Here is a 19,579-nt window from a genome sequence, read left to right as displayed (position 1 = left end):
AGTAATTTCGGTATTAAACAAAAGGAACCCTCCTCCTCCGATGAAGAGCCGTAACAGACATTCAGTGACTGCGACAGGCTATGGAGGTGTCTGTACCGTTAATTCTAACGTCCAGTCTTCCTGATATTTGCACAACATTCCACGTTCCTTGAATGATCCTTGTTAGTTAACTGAACATGTTACTGTTTTCAGAAGATATTTTGAGTTTAAGAAAAAGGCACTCGATCCGAAAAAAACTACTTGATTTGCACTTGCAAACTTTGACTTACATTTGCAATGTAAACATCAGTGATATTCACGCGTTACAAGAAACACTCTTTTACGTATTTTTATTAACATTCTGTTCCTTCTTCATTGGAGCAAACAACGTTCTTTAAGAGATTGTTGTATTCAACGCAGTCTCGAGCGTCCCGTTAATAAAATTCGGTTCGTGCACTCTTTAGGAAGATAATGTACAACGAGCACTTTTGCCAGGTGTATTTTTCATATTATGCTTCGTCCTGTATGCTTGTACCGCTATCCACGAACAGTCGGATTTTATCAGTCTTTTAACGTGAAAACCTTGTTGACGTTTGATGTTTTCGTTCCATGTGCGGACAGAATTCCAATCGAAGGCAGCCCGGGGGGAAAAGGCAACGGAAAAATGGATTCTCACGATGGCAACGCGAGGTCCACCCGTCGTGATCCGTGGCTAGATCTACGTGGGACGCCACGAGCCATAATCATGCCAGGTGGGTAGAGTCGGACAGGTATTTGGAGCGCGACAGGAGCTCCGCGTGCGCTCTGTCGCATATGCGTTGAACGCTGGACGTTATGCGACGTAGTCGGTCGGCTTCCACTACGCGGGGATTCGCGTGTTACCTAATATACGCTCGGCAAATGAAATTAACGGCGATTAGGTCAGAAGGTCACCCACTTCGCGTTAGAGCAAGGTCAGACCGCGAGCGAATCGAAAGGCTGATCGTGTGTCTCGCCTACCTGCTCTCGAATGCCACGAAAATCAACGCCTCGTGAATTTTTACTAAAAAGACTTCCACAGGACGACGCGAATTTTTGCCCGTTTATTAAATGGAACTAGAACAGTCACGGTGCTGGAGAATTATAGAAGGAACCGTATCCTCGTCGAAAACAACCATTGTCTTCATACTGGAACATAATATGGCTGCTTTCATAAACTAAAAAAGCATGCGTCGAAAACCAATTTTAGAAGACGAAAGATGTGTGATACCGATGTTATGCTGGCGTACGTTGAAAATAATCCCTTGCTTGGGTGTTAAGTAACGTAATGAAAAGAATGTAGAATGAAATTGTTTCGTCCAGTGTTTTATTTTCGAGATAATGAAGTTGAAAATTTTTGTGATACGCGTGCGACTGACAAGGGAAGATCACGATTTTTAAACAAGAATTGGCTAAAAATTAAAGTAAATAACTTTGCAAACATGGTACTGTAATAACATAATCGACCACAGGAATAAAAATATAAAAGTGAAAAAATCTCTCAGAGGTCCGTTATAGAATAGTGAACTTGACCTGCGACTATCTTGTAAAATCCTTTCTGCTTTACTATAATGCAACATGTGTATTGCAAAAGCCTTAATTTTCTGGTTAAATCATTAATGGCGAAGCATTACCTCATAAACATTACTTGTTTCATCAAAGTCTACATTTTTTATAAAAATAGCCAACCATAAACACCTAATATTTTAGAATTTGTTTATACTCATCAGCCCCAATAGTTTCAGTTCATTTTTGTTTAAAAATCGCTCGTCCAGGCCGTGGTCTTCCCTTGTAAGTGCCATCAACATAGCGCGTCTGTCCATTATTCGCCATTTCTACTTACGCCGATGCCTAAGTCACTTTATTGCACGCGTATTCATTTTCAAACTCAATCTTCTCGAAAACAAAGTCTCGTGTGAATAACAAATATGACAATTGAAAGTTCAATCGGTCTCAGAAAACTTTATAACTATTATCTGAACCGGAAGGTTTCTCTTTACTTATTGAACGTCTCTCATATTGGGTATCGGTTTATTTAAATAAAATACTTAGATTTTATTTTTTGAATAACAGTAACACTTTATTTTATACGCTTTGAAAGAGACACCCTTTCACTAAAGAACTAGTACGTTGTTGACAAATATCGCATCTTCGTATAAACAGGAAACCGAATTTTACAACGGAATATACGCAGCAAGATACAGCATCTCTCTCCATCAGAACAGGAGACCAGTAAACGAGATTAATTTTCGTACTTGATTGTTAGCAGAAAACCTAACAACGTTCGTAGGACTCAAGCCTGATCATTTAAATCTGAAACACTGTGTACGATAGAAACAGTTTGAAACAGTTTATTTTCGGGAGCGTTTCAGTTACTGGATGCAATCGCTCCCTTAGAGCTCAGCTCCCTTTCCACGGTCGCGTCACTGTTTGTAAGCAACGCGCGGCAACGCAACGAAAGAGTGAGTGATGCCGAGCGAAGGAAAGAACCAAGGAGGGAGAAGGTAGCCACGGCATGAGAGGTCACTCACGGAATAACACGGAATGGAATGGCATGGACGTAGCCAGTTCGCATTGAACTGCCGAATCGCGCGGATCGGCTTGGATCGTTTCGGGACCGCGACTTACAGTTCTCGTTATAGTTCTCTAGTCTGTTCCTTCGCCCGTAGATCGTGACAATCCCTGTCGCAAGACGCTCGCGGTTAATCACCGGCCAGCCGCGACGAACGGAGCTCAAAATTGGATATCTATGTGCAGGTGCGATCGCTGATCACGTTAACGACCGTTTAGTGTAATTCTGACAGAGACACGCAGGACCCCTGGCAAAGGATGTACCTTCCCACGCTCGGCCGTCCGTGGAACCAAACTCCCAGCGGATCGAGGCGATTCCAACTGTGGTCGTTAGACGTCTACCCTGGCTGGGAACGGACCGGTATTCGCACGAGCAGCCGCGAAGTCTCAAGAGCGCTCCAGAATACACTTGTTCGCGGCTGTTTCGCGGGCGTTCAGGCGAAGGCGATAATAAAGGTTACCACGCGGCCCATTGAATCGCGAAATGTGCCTCGCGGCTCTCGCGCGTGTGGGCTGCCCGACTGGCTCCAATGCCGCTGCTGGGTGTCCCTAGCGCTGGTGTCAGCGGTCCCGTCGGAGCTGTTGCTCCCGTTGACGAAGTGTAGGCCGCGAAATAAGACCTATCGCCGCCACACCCTGCGGCGAGAAATGAAAAAACGGCGATGAGACAATTTGCACGTCGGGGCACGTCGGAAGTGTCTCTTTAGTTTTTAGGTCAAAGGGTATACAGCGCGTTGCATGACAATAGCACCAATCCCATTTTCAAATATTTCATTGAAAATTTAAGCTTTCAGAGCGTCCAGATAATTTAATACAATATATATCTTTTTTTGAGCTGTACTTATGTATTTGGTTTGCGACAAATTTTTGGAAAGAAAAAGGAGTAATTTTTTAATATAATGTATAGTTAACAAGGTATTAAAAAGAATGTTTCTGTAGTTATAACAATGATGCATAAGTAACTATTGCTGAATATTTAGCTTTTGAACGAAATTATACAATATATAAATTGAAAAGTAAATTTTAATAAATACAGTTGTCAAGCGCTCTTATAGTAGCTCAGTGCAAGACGTTTGAAAGATAGTTCATATCAGGAGTGTATCGCTAAAAAAAACTAGTGCCGGAACACTTCACGATTAATAAGTTTCGGACTAATAATGTCATATGATACAGCGAGGGAGTCAGAGCACTACTCGGTCATAGAACCCCACTTCTCGATACATTAACTCATGATGACACAACATTTTGTCCACTATTCAACCTAATACAGAGCGTCGTCAAGCCCACTTTTGGATGGATGGCTTTGTCAATAAGCAAAATTGTTGAATTTAGGGAGATCCTTAATAGTCGAGCGATCCTTGTACCCAAAAAAGAGTTATCAGCCCTTACTTTTATCAAAATGAAGAATGTGTGACTGTGAATGTTTTGTTTTGTAGTTATTAAAGAATGTTAACAGATCGCTTTCCACTTAAGGAACTTACTTCTTAAAATGTAAAAATGTATGTTAGCTTCTCTTTCATCTGTTGCAGTAACCTGTTAATTTCTTTTAAATCTATGAAGTCTCTGTAATCATCCGTTAACGATCGATGCAACGCTGTCCAACCGCCGCTATTCGATTACATGATCGCGTTCAGGTGTAAGCGTCCACCCAGTCGGATCTGTCAATTTGCCAATTATGTAAGATCGGGTAGTATACCAACGGCGCGCGTCTCGGGCGACGATCCATTCCGCAAGAATTCCAATTCCTCCGGGCAGGAATCGCACGCGACTTAGCGCTAGCAGCGAGCAACCGGTCATGTATGTACTTTATATACGAGACCCAGTGAATCTTGTAACGTTATGTATCATACAGAGCCGCCGTGTATGCGCGCGCGTTTATTAATTTTTCTGCCTGCGCGCGGTTCGTTTACCCGCTTGATTATGAATTACCGTTGCATCCGACGCTTTCGCGGCTACACGCGGCGGTGCACAAACTTGTTATTCCTGCGTCGAGGAAGGGGGAAGCTGACGCGTGTACTAATATATTTAGGATCTGTAAATAGTCTTAAAAATTGTATCTCTACTTTTACTGGTTCCGTTGTACGCGTCATCGCTGTAGGGTTTTCCAATAAAAGCGACGAAGCTTTGAATCGAAGTGAAATCGAAACTACGAAAAGATAATCGGGTGCTCGTTGTTTTATTTTTAAGTACATTCGGTACATTTAAATAACCATCGCGCTTGAGTTTGGTAGAGTGAATACGATAAAACCAATTTTCAGTGACTCTAGCGCGTAAATCAGGCTACATTTCACCAATAACGCGAGATCATCATTTGTGGTCTGTTGAAATATACAATAGACTTAACATTGCCTACAAGGGAAAGTCTAATAGCGTCGAAACGCAAGATTTTGGTGGTCAAGTCTCGAAATAATCTTATCATTGACCTTTGATCTCGATAAAGCGATAGTTCCAGTAGAAACGTGACATGTGCCACTATCTTGTTCATTTCGAGAAACGTAGGGGCTAATAACTCTACAAGCCAAAACAGCACATCAAACAGTAATGTTTTATGGATACAAGGGTTGCTCAATTATTGACTAAGAGTCTCCCCAAATTCGACAATTTTGCTTATTCACAAAGCCATCCACTAGAATCAGTCTCTTTACAGTCCAATCAACAAACTCACGAGGCATACGATGGATAGTAGGCTTCGATTCTTGAGTTAATTGGATCTTTCAGAGTGGAAGACCTAAGTCTTTCCGCAGAATTCGCCGTACAGAAGTCCGAGGAATGCCTAATTCTTAAGAATGCCGTGAAATCGATAGATTTGGATTCTTAGCAGCACCTTCCCTCGCAGTGGATTTTTCTACTGTGATCAGAGCGCTAGAATATAATTACATAACAAATATGTTGGAAATAATCTGATGCAAGGTGTGCGTAATTTCAGTGGGCGAAGAATTATTAAAATTAGTGAGAAAATATATTAAAGTCCACGGATGTAACTTCGGAGCAGTGTTATGACGCATGTGACCGTGTATCGATGAGTATTTTTCGTACGCGTGTATGTGCGACCATGCGTTCACTTGACTGGGGATTCGGACGACCCGGACCGGAAGTCACACCTGCGAATTTGAAGCCCTTGTACCTCGGTAACGAAGCCTTAGATTGCAGAATGAATTGATCCTGAAAAAAGCTTCTACATATTAGGTAACACTCTGTAAAAGCCACCAGGCTATAGATAATTCTCTCTATATACTTCATATACATATCACCGTCAATATGAAAGTCTCTGTAAATGAGTAAAGTTATTAACGATTGCGTACCTTCGCCAAACTCGTCCGTCAAAGTTCAATTTTCAAAGGCAAAACAAGCTTATTATCTAATTCATAAATTACCATTCATAACACTATAATATTCTTGGAATCTACTCTCTGTTGACAATTAATATTTTTCTAGCTTCGTCAAGTTGGATCTGCTTTAAAGAGCGTAGAGTAGATTGGAAGAAAAATTGTTACGATTTTTCAATTTCACCTGTTCCCTCGCGTCGCTAAGCCGACACGGTTGGATTGGACCAAGGGTTAACGTGACAGAGCTTGCTCTCAGAAATGGCTCGAGTGTTTGCAGACAAAGTGGCCATAATTCCTCCGGGAACACCCTGTATAAGGATAGGCTGCAGGTCGCATGTATATGGGAGTTTAGTATGTGCGCCGCGAGTATTTCGCGTCGAGCAAGCGGCCACGGGTGCAGGGTAGTACTTACGTACGTATGTATAGAACGTAGTTACGTACCGGGCATGCATCTTTATTATTGGCCGAGAACCCGTACGTGCGGCGCGGTTCGATGAACCTTTACAGCTACGTATACGGGACGCGTACTCTTCTGATTGAAGCTCCGCGGTTGTACATTCGCGGCTGAAAATCCTCCGGGTCTCACCGGTTCTTCTGGGAACCGGTGCCCGACGCGGCGCAACTTTGCTCCTTCACGAGTCATTCATAATCAAGAAAAAGTATATTGCTTTCGATGGAACGCGTTTGCACGACACAAATGAGCTTCGTCGCTCAAAGTCTCTTTCGCCTTAAGTATTCGTGATTCATACAGGGTGTTTGGCCACCCCTGGGAAACATTTTAACGCGAGACTCTGGAGGCCCAAATAACACGAAAATCAAGAATATCAATTTGTTGATCGAGGCTTCGTTACTAAAAAATTAAATTAAAAAATTTCAAATCACTCTGGAAAAATTATTTTCGATTGCAGGGGTCAATTACAATCATTTTTGGTGAATAGACGTACCCCCGAAATCCTACCCAGTTTTGAGAAAAAAATTCGAATAGGTACTGAAATTTTTAGACGAAATTAAAAAATGTCAAATGATAATAAAAAAATTATATTTAGTTACAGGGGTGAATTACAATCATTTTTGGTCATTACACATACCCTCGAAATCCTATGCACTTTCGAGAAAAAAATTCGAGTAGGTGCAGAAATTTTAAAAAATTTCAAATCGTTCTAAAAAAATTATTTTCTTAGAGATTAATAAACCTCATCAAGGCATGTTTCAAACTGATTCGATCTAACATTTAGCAAGGAAAATCTAAAAGACAAGAGCATTCAAAGTGCATTCAGATCTATCACTGAATGAATGAATATTTATAAATCTTATTGTTTACCTCATACCCGTAACTACGGCCATCAGTGTTACGTGATCTAGAGTGATGAATACAATTTTAACATAAAGAGCTATTGAATACAAACATGAAGTACCTTGCAAAGTATACTGTTTACAATGATCATGCTTTATCATTTGAACACTTGGAACAATGAGCAGAATAAATTTATCTAAATAGAAATGCTAACAAAACTATTGTATCGCCAAAGATGGCGTCGTGTGGGGGATTCAACTTTTTTCACTATGAATTTTTTATTTGTCAATGTAATTTCATATTTTCCCAGACGTATAAAACTAAAATATCGTTTTATTCTTCCTTGTAGGTCGGTCAGAGGCACGATCAATTGTACCCCAACCAGTTAACGCAAGTGACTTTCGTCTATTGGCCCATAAGAAAATCTACGAGTCCTCGTTAGCGGAAACTCTAAAACAGTTCGAGTTTCATTTCATAACGATGGATGTGCTTCGAAGTGATCGGTTGCAACGTCTGATACGTTCTTGCAATAATCGCTGATGATAAACACGGGCCCTGTACCGCTATAGTATGTGAAACGAGGATCGTCCTCGAGGCTTTTATCTCCAGCCTCTAAATTTAGCGCCTTTGAATTGCAAGCACGTTCGCTGCACAGGTACTTGGGTAGTTTATGTCACTGATCGAGACAATAAAAATGGGAGACCCATGTAGATTGATGTTTCCCATTTATGTACTTCTGAGAGCGTACTCCAACAGTTGGGAAGTAAATGGTCCGATGCTTCATCGGAGACAGCCAACTTGTCCGGAGTCTGTTTCACGCGTATAAACTCAACAAAGCACTCGCCACGGGAACAGTATTGCTTCCGAGTGTGGACAAACTAAGCTGTTCCTGATATCGGTTTACGTTTACGAGGTGTGGCTATTAAATAACGGGACCGACGCTGTGAAACATTTTATTTTGATCTCATACATATTCACTTATCATCACCTTCAATATACGAATCCTCCATTGTTCGAAACAGTGCTAGTCTTCTTCCGTCAGCTCCTTCAAGACGCGTGTCGCTTCTTCTTTCACAGCTTCAACGGACTCAAATCTTGCTCCTTCTAATGCAGATTTTACTTTACGAAACAGATACTCGTACGATCCTGAAACGAAGCGCCAATCCATGCACTGGAAGAGCCCAAATTCAGAGCCAAAGAAGCTTGAACGAGCAAATCAAAATTCAAAGCAAGGATGATTGTTTTTTTCGATATTCATGGGATTGTGTACCCTCACTGGGTCCTTGAAGGTCAAATTATTAATCGACATTACTATCTTCGCGTTCTTGATGAACTCCGTGGAAGAATAAGAAAAAAACGACCCGAATTGTGGAAGAAGTCCATTCTCCACCAATACAATGCGCCGGCTCATCAAGAGGTTTCTAGTCAAGTACAGCATACCAGTGTTGGACCATCCGCCTTATCTGGTTCCAAAGGTAAAATCTGCATTAAAAGGAACAAGATGAGCACGCTTCCTAAAGGAGCTGACGGAAGAAGACTTCCAGCACCGTTTCGAACAATGGAAGATTCGCATGGAGCGTTGTAGGGATATAGTAGGGGTGTACATTGAAGGCGATAATAAGTAAAATGTTCTACAGCGCCAGTCCCGTTATTTAATAGCCACACCTCGTATCTACAGAATCGTCCACGGATACCCCGACAAACAGCGTAATATCCGTCCCTGCGAATAGTATCTTGTCATGTATCTATAGATATTCCTCGACTTATCGCGTACGATTCGGTTCTTATCGTGCCACCTCGAGTTCCATTTAGTCTCTTTGTGTGCACCTGAGAGGTGCAACGGCAGTGAAAAACTGTGGCGCCCGTCGAACGACGATACTCAGGGTCAATAACGCGCGGTGTTGACAAGATGCACGGGGTCTAATAGTGATTTTATTGAACTGTGCGATTCGGTTGGAAGATCAAAAGCTTCGTGAGAGGTTCCACGGGTTTTGTGATTCATCGCTAAACTTCGCTGCTAAGATGATCCGACAATTACTGGACGCGCTAGGAGGGAACTCGGTACGCCCACGTCGTTTGAAGATTCAGGGGCAGAGGATGATTCGGCCCTCTGTCCTTGCCTAGATATTTCTAGACGATTCGCCTATTCGCGTAATTCCGGTAGACGTCGGTGCACCACCACCTTGCGTCGGTTTCGCTTTTCACGTGACGTCCTTCGTTTCTATATTTATTTAGCGCATGTTTCGTTTCTAGCTACCTAGCGTACACCCGCCGTTAATACCTATCCGCGGCGCGAACAGATCGAATTCGTGCTCGTAAGAGAAGATATCCCCTCAAGGATGTCACACTTGCGGTTTCGCCGCTACACCTGCTCTATTAATCCGGCGACGTTCGCTGGCATTCGCGCGGTCGTTTCACGAACGCCGTTCGTACTCGAAAATCTGCCGGTTCTCTTATTATGGCGGGCACGTTCCGCGGCAACGATGTACCGTTAAATTTCTGTTCCGTAACGTCGATTACATTGCACGGAAATTCGTTTGTGTTTCAGGCTCGAAGCGGAATGTCCGTCGGTTCGGGAGGACGGGCACCGTTTAAACGGGCGACAGCCACCACTGTGCCGATCACGGATAAGTCCACGAAAACACGGTAAGCGCTTCAACATGTCATTGGCAGTACGAAAAGATCGGTACACTCGGTTCGGACGACTCTATCGAAAGGTGCAGGTTCACTAAACGACACGTGTCGTTCCAGAAACATTGCAACCACGTTACGTTTAAAGGGCTATACTAATCTAGACATCGATTTGTACGTGTTGTTTGGAATTAAACACAAACCATGACACCTCTGCATGTTTCTAACCTATATTTAAGAAACACAATTTCTTTGGTGTAAAAATATTTAAAATCGTTGAAGATGCGGTTGTTGTTTCAGTGGTGCTCGTTTTACTGAACATGCTTTATTTTCACAAAATGTGATTTATTTAATCAATGGCATAATTTCAATTAATTTCTATTATCATACAATTGATTTAGAAAATGTATTAGAAACATTTCGAACAAATGTTATTTTTTGCCTCTAAAATTCATTCTTCTAAGCTACCAATAATAGTTTCCATTTGTTGCGTAGAAAATGACTAATAAGTTTCGTGTTGCATGTCCGAGAGAAAGCCAAGTAGATGAGATAAAAGGCGTAAGAATCCGCTTTCGTTTTTTACGCTCCGATGTCTATGAAAGCCGTCGAATTCTATGTTTCATGCTAGTCGTTGCAAAATATTTTGTATATTTTGTTCAACGACCGTTCTCTGTACCGACGAAGTTGTGGGTAACTAGTCGAGGCTCTGCCTTATCGACGTACGTCGATTTCGATCGAGGACGGAAAACGTTAGGATAGATGTCGCCGCTGCGACAGATTTGGAACAATGTATTTTCCGTGGCTACCGGTTAACGCAACAAATGCACGAACTCGAGGAGAATCGAAGGCAGTGCTCGTTACCGCAATCGTAATGGACTTGCTTCAACAGGCCTTGCCTTGTCTGTCACGCATCGAGAAACCGGTCCGTACCATTATTTTTTCAGAAATTCCGTTATTTACCTGTCGCAGCCATTGGCGTCGCTTTCTCTGTGTCCAATGGCCGACAGTTATTCGACTGCATCGATGATTAGACTTTCTTTCGATCCAAGCAATCAACGTATATTTGAAATCGATTCTTTTTGGAACGCTACGACTATAATTAACTGTTAGAAAGGTAGCAGAATCAGCCATAGCTGATATAAGTTTATATTTGTACGTTTTTGGGATCAAAGTTATTTATTCGTTGAATAGAGAATTGTACAAAACTTTCTAAATTGATGTGCCCTATTCACAGATGATTATTTAATATCTACATAACAAATATCGGCTGGGATTAATTAATAATCATTCTCAATATCTATTAAATTTGTAAAACGGTTAGAATATCGGGGATATAGCTCAGTGGTAGAGCATTCGACTGCAGATCGAGAGGTCCCCGGTTCAAACCCGGGTGTCCCCTTATATTTTTTTTTTTTATATATTATATTTTCCTTATCTTATCGTTGTCTTCTGTTTAACACATTGAGATACTGAAAACATGAAACCAAAATTGAAGGCAATTAACACGTTCGCTACCACTGTTCGGTCAGAACATCCACCGTAGACCACGCTATATTTCGACAAATCTTATTCAATGTAATTCATGCTTTCAATTATGTATAAATAAAATATACTGAACAGGTTGACCGAACATTTTAAATATAGTACTCCACATAATGCGAGAGTGATCGAAAGTTTGTACTTAATTTGTTTATACAGATGTAAAATAGACAACTGTCGCTGTCGAGCATATGTGACGTTGGTCTGCCGTGTAAATTAATGCGTCACAAATGTGTGACGCGTGATAGCGAACATGTTAATTTTGATGAATCAATGCGAATTCACCAGTCTGCGAAAACATGTACAATTCTAACAGTTTGTGTTTATTTCACGAGTCCTGGCATGGAGGAGCTTGCTTGCAATTTACGTAAAATGTTATGGAAGCATTATATGTGTATTGGAACGGGCATGAAATGAAATCGATCCGATTCACCAGATCGTCGTTCCTAGTAAACGGATCGAACGACAGAGGGCATTGACCAGCGGTCAGCGATCGAACTGACCTCATCAACTCGTCGCTTCTCGATGCATTTCGTAATTGCTCGATACGTTAAATCCATTGAGACTGCTATTCTCTTTCTCCCAAACGAACTTGGCATAGTTAAGGACAATCACCAACGATCGACATGCATTGTTAGCCGTTTAATAGTCGAATGACACGAAATTGATTTTCTTCGATGTACGTTCGATGACGTAAGTGAAATTTCTACAGCATCGTCGTTCTTGTAGGGCCACCATTAGGAAAATGGATTCCTCCATCGCTCGTAGAATAGGTTATTCAATTTTATATGTAAATATATTCATTTGAAAGTTTTGCTCGTGAGATATGTCATACAATTAAGGATTGTATAATTTTAAATCGATCGGTTAGCACTAACCACTTAAGAAATTTTGTCACGATCGGAAAAGTAATACATAACGCATATACGATGCATCACACATACGCATGTACACAATCGCGAGTATTTTCATCCATACAAAGTGAACGGCTGGCGTTGAAATATTCGATAATTAAATGCTATACGTACCTGTTATTTTGCGGTATTCTTAATTAATGTAACGTTATTTAGAATGTTACAGGTATTGAGTTTCGTCGGAAATACGGACGACCGTGTTTCTGAAAAGCAAGGTCTGTTTATATTTGAAGATAAGGACGCGGGTCTATAAATAAAGAGGATATTGGTGGACGCGGATGCAGACGACAGATTCAGATTAAAAGAAGGCTTTCTGCACGCGAGCGTTGAAAGACAATGTTAAAATTTGTAACTCTGCGAAAAGTTTTCAAAATTCAAAATTGAACATTGAACATTGTAGACGAAAATTTTTAAAATTATCGTTCATACACAAACTTGATGTGATATACAAGAGAACAATATCTGTATTGAAATTTTAACAGTTTACAACCGTCTTCGAAACGGAACCGATATAATAAGAGGCCGTGGATATTGACTAGAACCGTTTTTTTTTCATAATGGTTATAGCGTCGTTCCTGTTCTTTGTAACTGTTTTCAGAACAGAACCGATATCATAACAGTTTTCAATCCCTGGATGCCCGGCAGAAAGCCAGCTCTCGTTGGGCAGGTGGGAGTGTTAGCGCGCCTACGGGTTGCACAATCTTTTATTAGTCATTTGCATATTCGTCGGAGAAACACCATTGAATCGCGTTGCAATCTTTTTACAGCGTTTAACGGCGTTGTATATACTCTTTTTATCTGCTCGTTTGCCACTCATGAAAATTCACGATATTCTAATATCCCTGTGACATGCATAACCACAGAACGTTTACTGTTGACTATAGGTTTTTGTGACGTAACTGAAGTCGCTACTTCGAAGACTATGAATGGAATTAACGAGTTGCGTTGAAAGGAATAGACGCGACCTTGAAATCTTTGAAACGTTCCATTTACTATGAAGACACACGCATCGCCGACACATTGCACGAAACTATTATGGATTAATGTTATTGAATATTCTAATATATTACTGTCTACTAATTACCGTTGCACCATATATGCAATATATTGCTACTACAATATTTTGTAGGTGCGTGTTGACTATACCACAAACTATATTGGGTGTTACTATATTGGGTGACTATATTTTAATATTCTAAGCAACTTTCTCTGTACTTATGTACAGTGACTATCACTTAAAATCGTACACATAGCGGTGCAGGCGATATTTTTGTCAATAAAACATGAAAATTGTTTTAAATTATTGAAACTCGTATACAGGGTGTTCGGCCACACCTGGGAAAAATTTTAATGAACGATTCTAGAGGCCAAATTAAGAATACCAATTTGTTGGAGGCTTCGTTAAAAAGTTATTAACAATTAAATTCAAAAATTTCAAATCGTTCTGGAAAAATTATTTTCTGTTGCGGGGGTCAATTACAATCATTTTTGGTGAATAGACATACTCCCAAAATCCTACCCACTTTCTAGAAAAAAATTCGAGAAGGTGTGAAAATGTTCGACGGGAAAAAAAATTTCAAATCGTTTTAGAAAAATTATTTTCGATTGCGGGGGTCAATTACAATCATTTTTGGTGAATAGACATACCCCCGAAATCCCACCCATTTTCTAGAAAAAAATTCGAGAAGGTGTGAAATTTTTCGACGGAAAAAAAAAATTTCAAATCGGTTTGGAAAAATTATTTTCGGTTGCGGGGGTCAATTACAATCATTTTTAGTGAATAGACATACCCCTGAAATCCCACCCATTTTCTAGAAAAAAATTCGAGAATGTGTGAAATTTTTCGATAGAAAAAAAAAATTTCAAATCGGTTTGGAAAAATTACTTTCGACTGCGGGGGTTAATTACAACCATTTTTTGTGAATAGACATACTCCCGAAATCCAGCGCATTTTCGAGAAAAAAATTCAATACGGGCTGAACTTTAAACTTTAATAACTTTTTAACAATGCCTCCATCAACAAATTGGTATTCTTGATTTTCGACTTATTTTGGCCGCTAGAATTCCCCATTAAAATTTTTCCCAGGGGTGACCGAGCACCCTGTATAATATGTACAACAAAAATAAGTAATTCGCAATTCTCTGTACAAACTCGGGGGCATTCACAAATCTATCTTTGACCCTCTTGGGGTGCCTGGATTCTAGTTAAAGAACCACTGCTGTAAACCATCGATGCAATGAATGAAATTTAAATTTTTCTCGGCTGTTTTAATTAAACTCGAACAATAATCGTTTCCACGTTTTGTATATTGAATGCTGTTCCAAGTTGTATAAAAGTCGTACGATACTTATTGAAACGTGACCTCATAAGGTTTGTGAACCTGCTTAATTCGATTTCTCGCGAGATTTCTATTTCACCAAGGAGACCTAAGAGAGATCGTACTTATTGTGAATTTCAGATCCAAGCCGGAATCAAGGTCGGCGTCCGGAACAGGAAAAAAAAGAGACGCGTTCGCGTCGCTTTTCAGCCCGAAAAGGCCAGCGAGCAGAAAAGTCGAACGTTCTAGTGGCGGACACGAGGCGAAGCTAAAAGAGCGGTTAATGTGAGTACCGAACGATCGAGTTACGTATGTCTAGAACAGTAACGCGAACGAACGTCACGTTTTACCAGCGGCTCCGACACGTGTGCACGGCCCTCTTTTATAAAAAAAAAAAAGACCAAAAAAGGAAAACGCACGATGCGTGTGCATCCGTCGCTAGTTCGCACGCGGGTTCGTCGACCCTTCGTGCACGCCCCTTTCATCACGATTTCTCGATGCCTCACTGTGCGTAAATGTTATTGAGAAGTACGCCATCTTAGCAACGAAAAAAATAACAAAAATTTCGTTGAAATAGAATGATAGCTTAAAATCTTAAAAATAATAGTCGAGTCAAAAGACGCTTTTGAATGGATCTAGTAAATCGATCTCTCAGTCGAGAATAGATCCTTCAATCGTCTAGCCTTTAACGATAAATATATCCTAAATATTTCCAAAAAATCGTTGACCATTGTACAGGATTATTTATTTCCTATTAAGCGTCGTTATTAAAGACACTCATTCTGATACAAAGATTATTTTCTGATGTAGGCAATATTATGATCAATAATCACAGATTAGTATCACTTGATCACCGCAAAAAAATTTCAGCAAATTTCAAATTTTTTTCTCGAAAGTACGTAGGATTTCGTGGGTATGTATAGTGACCAAAAATGATTGTAATCGATCCTTGTAACCAACAATAATTTTTTTAGAACGATTCAAAATGAAATCATTTCAGCACCTATTCGATTTTTTTCCTCGAAAGTGGATAAGATTTCGGGGGTATGTCTATTCACCAAAAATGATTGTAATTAACCCCCACAACCGAAAATAATTTTTCCAGAACGATTAGAAATTTTTTAATTTAATTGTTAATAACTTTTTAACGAAGCCTCCATCAACAGATTGGTATTCTTGATTTTCGTCTTATTTTGGCCTCTAGAATCCCTCATTAAAATTTTTCCCAGAAGTGGCCGAACAACCTGTATAACTTATCGCTCAGATAACCGGAATTATGCCTCTTCGCCTTATCGCCGACTACCGCGATATAATGTATCGATACAAGTGTCTGAATCTTCTTTCAAGAACGACACGACACTTTCAGTCAATTACTCGCGAACATACTTAATCGCCGCTATAATTTCAATTAATAAGACGCTCGTTGCACTTTCCAGGGGCCTGGAATCGGCGCGTTCGAAAAAGAATAAAAAAAAATGGAAATCCGCGTCCTGCACGCGCGTATTAAAGTCTCCGTTCGTGCAAAGTGCACCACGCACTTTCTCCTGCTATCGATATACAGGTCGATTCTCGCGCGCGACACCTTTGCTCTGATAAAGCGCGGTGAATTCCGGTAGCCCGTGTCGCGCCGTCGCAGTTCAAACCAGTTTCTTTTTCGCGCGAGCAGCGGTTTCCTTCTCTCCCTTTCGTCGTTCCATCGCTCGAGAGAGCACCCGCCAACTCCCGACAGACTCGAGTGGAACCGAGAGTGGCTCTTCGAAAATCACCTCGTGGAGTCCGGAGAGAACGCGCTCGGCGCAAATCGACGGATTAAACTCCGACAATTGGTCGGCGGGCAACTGGAAGCGAGCCGATGACTTCATCCAGCGATACGTCGACTCGTTAATCAAACTAACACCGCAAGGAAAAAGTACACTGACAACGAGCGTACGGGTCCCTGGACGAATTGCTGGAATAATATAGACTCGGACCGGAAAGAAAAGATCCAAGAGGAAACGTCCTTAGTCGCAGTAATATCATACTTGAAGTCAAGAAAGCGTACTTCAAGTACCTAATCTCGATGATACGAGTTTTGAGAGGGTTAGCAAGTATAGTGGGTCTAAACTTCTTTTTCTATGCCATTGAACCTTCCTTCAGCTTCGATATTCTTCATCAGTGATTAATCTATTTTTTATTTTAGGGATCTTTTGTCAGACTTTCTCATTGGATCAGACGATCAAGTTCATTTGACGAAATACGATGTTCATGAATGAAATATTGCATCACTTCGCTTATTGGTCCCCACCTTTGTACTGCTCTTTAAACATATCGTATAACGAGGCTAAAGATTGCAATCTAGATGTCAATTCTGATGTAGCACGTTGTTGACGATGAGCGTTATTGCATCTATCTTTAAACTTAATGTTCGCCGTTAGCGTTGCTTGGTTTCTTTTCCAGAGACTGGCCAACCTCTCGAATAAGACTATAGACTTGGCCAAATTAATGCGATTGCGTAAACAGAGTTACGTCTTTCATAATACTTTAATATCTTGAACGTTTGGCCTCAATTAAACATTCTTCGCAGGTGGTTCTCTATCTTGTTAAACTCACAGCACAGTTTGAGAGAAGATTCTTTAAAAAGAAAAAACTTGGCCCAGTTGTAGATCCTGAAAAATTATAAAAAGATTCGGGAATCCCATACCCACAACTAAAAATATTGAAGTGTTAATGATTGCTCAACATGCGTCAACGAATGAAGAAATCTCTTGAAGCGAGTAAATTTTGTCGATCAATGAGCTTAAGCCTCTATCGTCTTCTTTTACTACAATACAGGGTGTTCGGCCACCCATGGAAAAAATTTAAATGAGCCAATTTCTTGACTGAGGCTTCATTAAAAAGTTATTACGGATTAAATTCAAAAATTTCAAATTGTTCTAGAAAAATTATTTTCGGTCGCAGGGGTCAATTACAATCATTTTTGGTAAATAGACATGCCCCCGAATTCCTACCCACTTTCTAGAAAACAATTCGAGAAGGTGTGAAATTTTTCGACGGAAAACAAAAATTTCAAATCATTCTGGAAAAATTAGTGTCGGTTGCGGGGGTCAATTACAATAATTTTTGGTAAATAAACATACCCCCGAAATCCTGCGCATTTTCGAGGAAAAAATTCAATACGGGCTGAACTTTAAACTTTAATAACTTTTTAAAAAAGCCTCCATCAAGAAATTGATATTCTTGATTTTCGTCTTATTTTGGCCTCTAGAATCCACCATTAAAATTTTTCCCCGGGATTATTAACAAAATATTGATACACGAACGTAAAATTGCACCCAATGATCGTGTTACTTTTGGCCACGTCTGTAGACGAACTATATGGTATATTTTCTTCTCTTTGATGCGAGAAGCGTCACGTGGCTGATATTTGCGATCCGCATGCCCCTGGTTGGCCACAAGTTGACGTCGTCTGCTCTTCTTGTTACTTAATTAGAGTTTAAAGCCGCGACTAGTTTGCGCGAGAAAATAAAAGAGGAGGCAGAGGTCGGGCACATTGGTTCTTACGGGGTTCCAAGTGCCGACCGCTCGACAGACCGACGACCCACTCTGACAATGAGAGCGGCACTCGGTCGGCGTTGAGCGACCTACATACCCAGTGAATCAAAAGTCAATGAGCAACTCGATGCACGCCGGTAACTTCTTTGTATTTACGGCAAACTACCGTAAAACGGTTCCGTCGAGCGGGTGCAGTAGCAATGGCTTCGAGAGGCAACGCGAACCGTTTTAAAATTACCCTTCAACGCGTGGACTGTATTGTCTCGACATTTTCCATTTCTCCAGAAGCGAGAAATCCGATTGTATTTCTCGAAAATTCTCAAGACATTAAGAAAAATATTACGCAATTTATATCTTTGGGATAACGTTGAGGATATTTATAAAAAATTGTATTGGATTGTATTGGATAATTGGATTGTATTTCTCGAAAATTCTCAAGACATTAAGAAAAATATTACACAATTTATATCTTTGGGATAACGTTGAGGATATTTATAAAAAATTGTATTGGATTGTATTGGATAATTGGATTGTATTTCTCGAAAATTCTCAAGACATTAAGAAAAATATTACACAATTTTTATCTTTGAGATAACGTCGAGGATATTTATAAAAAACGCAAGAAAATGTTCAGTAAATGTTCATTTCAATATTACGGTATATTTCTATCTTACAATTGGTTTTATTTTGTACATTTGATGGAAATGAAGATGTCCTTAATTACAAAGTGACTAAGGCAGTATCAGGAATTTTCTGAACTTTGCGCTAAAAGTGAAAGCGTGGTGACTAACTTACTTTAAACGCAGCGACTATCTGCTGTTATCTGTACGATAACAACAGAATGGCCATCCAATATAATAGTTCTCAGAACTGAAAAGTTCTTCCTTGATCAAGGATTAAGGATTATCGGTTCTCTCGTGATTTTGAAACATTCTTCTTGACTAATTCCAGCTTTGAACAGTGAGATACGACAGACTAGTGGTAATCGTACGCAACGATATCACGCGCAACCTAATTTTTCCTGAGAAAGTAGCATCATTCGATGAAAGCTGAAAGGACCACGTTTACTCTGGAATGGTATTTCTTTCTCTCAACGGGAGGAGACAAATTCTTTCTTACGAAGCTGATTCAGCGCTTAATTTCGTCAGAGAATTTAGGCACTTTATTGTGAATTAAATCACGTTAAGACCTTAACAGATCAGCTATAGAAACACACGATGAGAAACAGTCTCGTTTTTGCTTTGGACGCTCTGAAGCGGGTCTCTAAGCTTAAAGGCCTTTGAATAAGGGCAAAGTCAATTGAGAGTTCGTCTCGAGAAGAGAAAATGGGGGATTGAAGAACGAGGCAAAATGACGTCAGTGCTGGCAAAGGAATCGGCATTGGGGTAACTACACTTGCTTCGTTAACCCTCTTTTATTCATTCGTCGCGGCAGTTTGTCTAGAATTTCAAAAAACAC

At 40.4% G+C, this 19,579-nt stretch overlaps 1 protein-coding gene and 1 non-coding gene across 5 annotated transcripts in view; both read left to right on the top strand.

The window, feature by feature from the left end:
• LOC122403135 (cytospin-A-like) overlaps window positions 1-19,579 on the top strand; it is a 36,170-nt gene that overhangs the window by 732 nt on the left and 15,859 nt on the right. For 3 of the 4 annotated variants that reach the window (XM_043406507.1, XM_043406498.1, XM_043406503.1), the window contains 3 exons: window positions 601-731; window positions 9,737-9,834; window positions 14,732-14,875. In XM_043406507.1, coding sequence (XP_043262442.1) covers window positions 9,749-9,834; window positions 14,732-14,875 — 230 coding nt within the window. In that variant the 5' untranslated portion in view covers window positions 601-731; window positions 9,737-9,748. Of the gene's footprint in view, window positions 1-600; window positions 732-9,527; window positions 9,636-9,736; window positions 9,835-14,731; window positions 14,876-17,557; window positions 17,562-19,579 lie in introns of those variants that run through there. The other variant, XM_043406489.1, reaches the window with a different exon arrangement.
• On the top strand, window positions 11,147-11,218 carry Trnac-gca. The gene has a single exon. It is a non-coding gene; the product is annotated as a tRNA-Cys (tRNA).

Source organism: Colletes gigas, unplaced genomic scaffold, assembly GCF_013123115.1.
Source record: "Colletes gigas isolate AHSC1104 unplaced genomic scaffold, ASM1312311v1 Colletes_gigas_Sc00002, whole genome shotgun sequence".
NCBI classification, from domain to species: domain Eukaryota; kingdom Metazoa; phylum Arthropoda; class Insecta; order Hymenoptera; family Colletidae; genus Colletes; species Colletes gigas.
The sequence above is the reverse complement of the archived record's forward strand: the minus strand, read 5'-3'. Positions and strand labels throughout refer to the sequence as shown.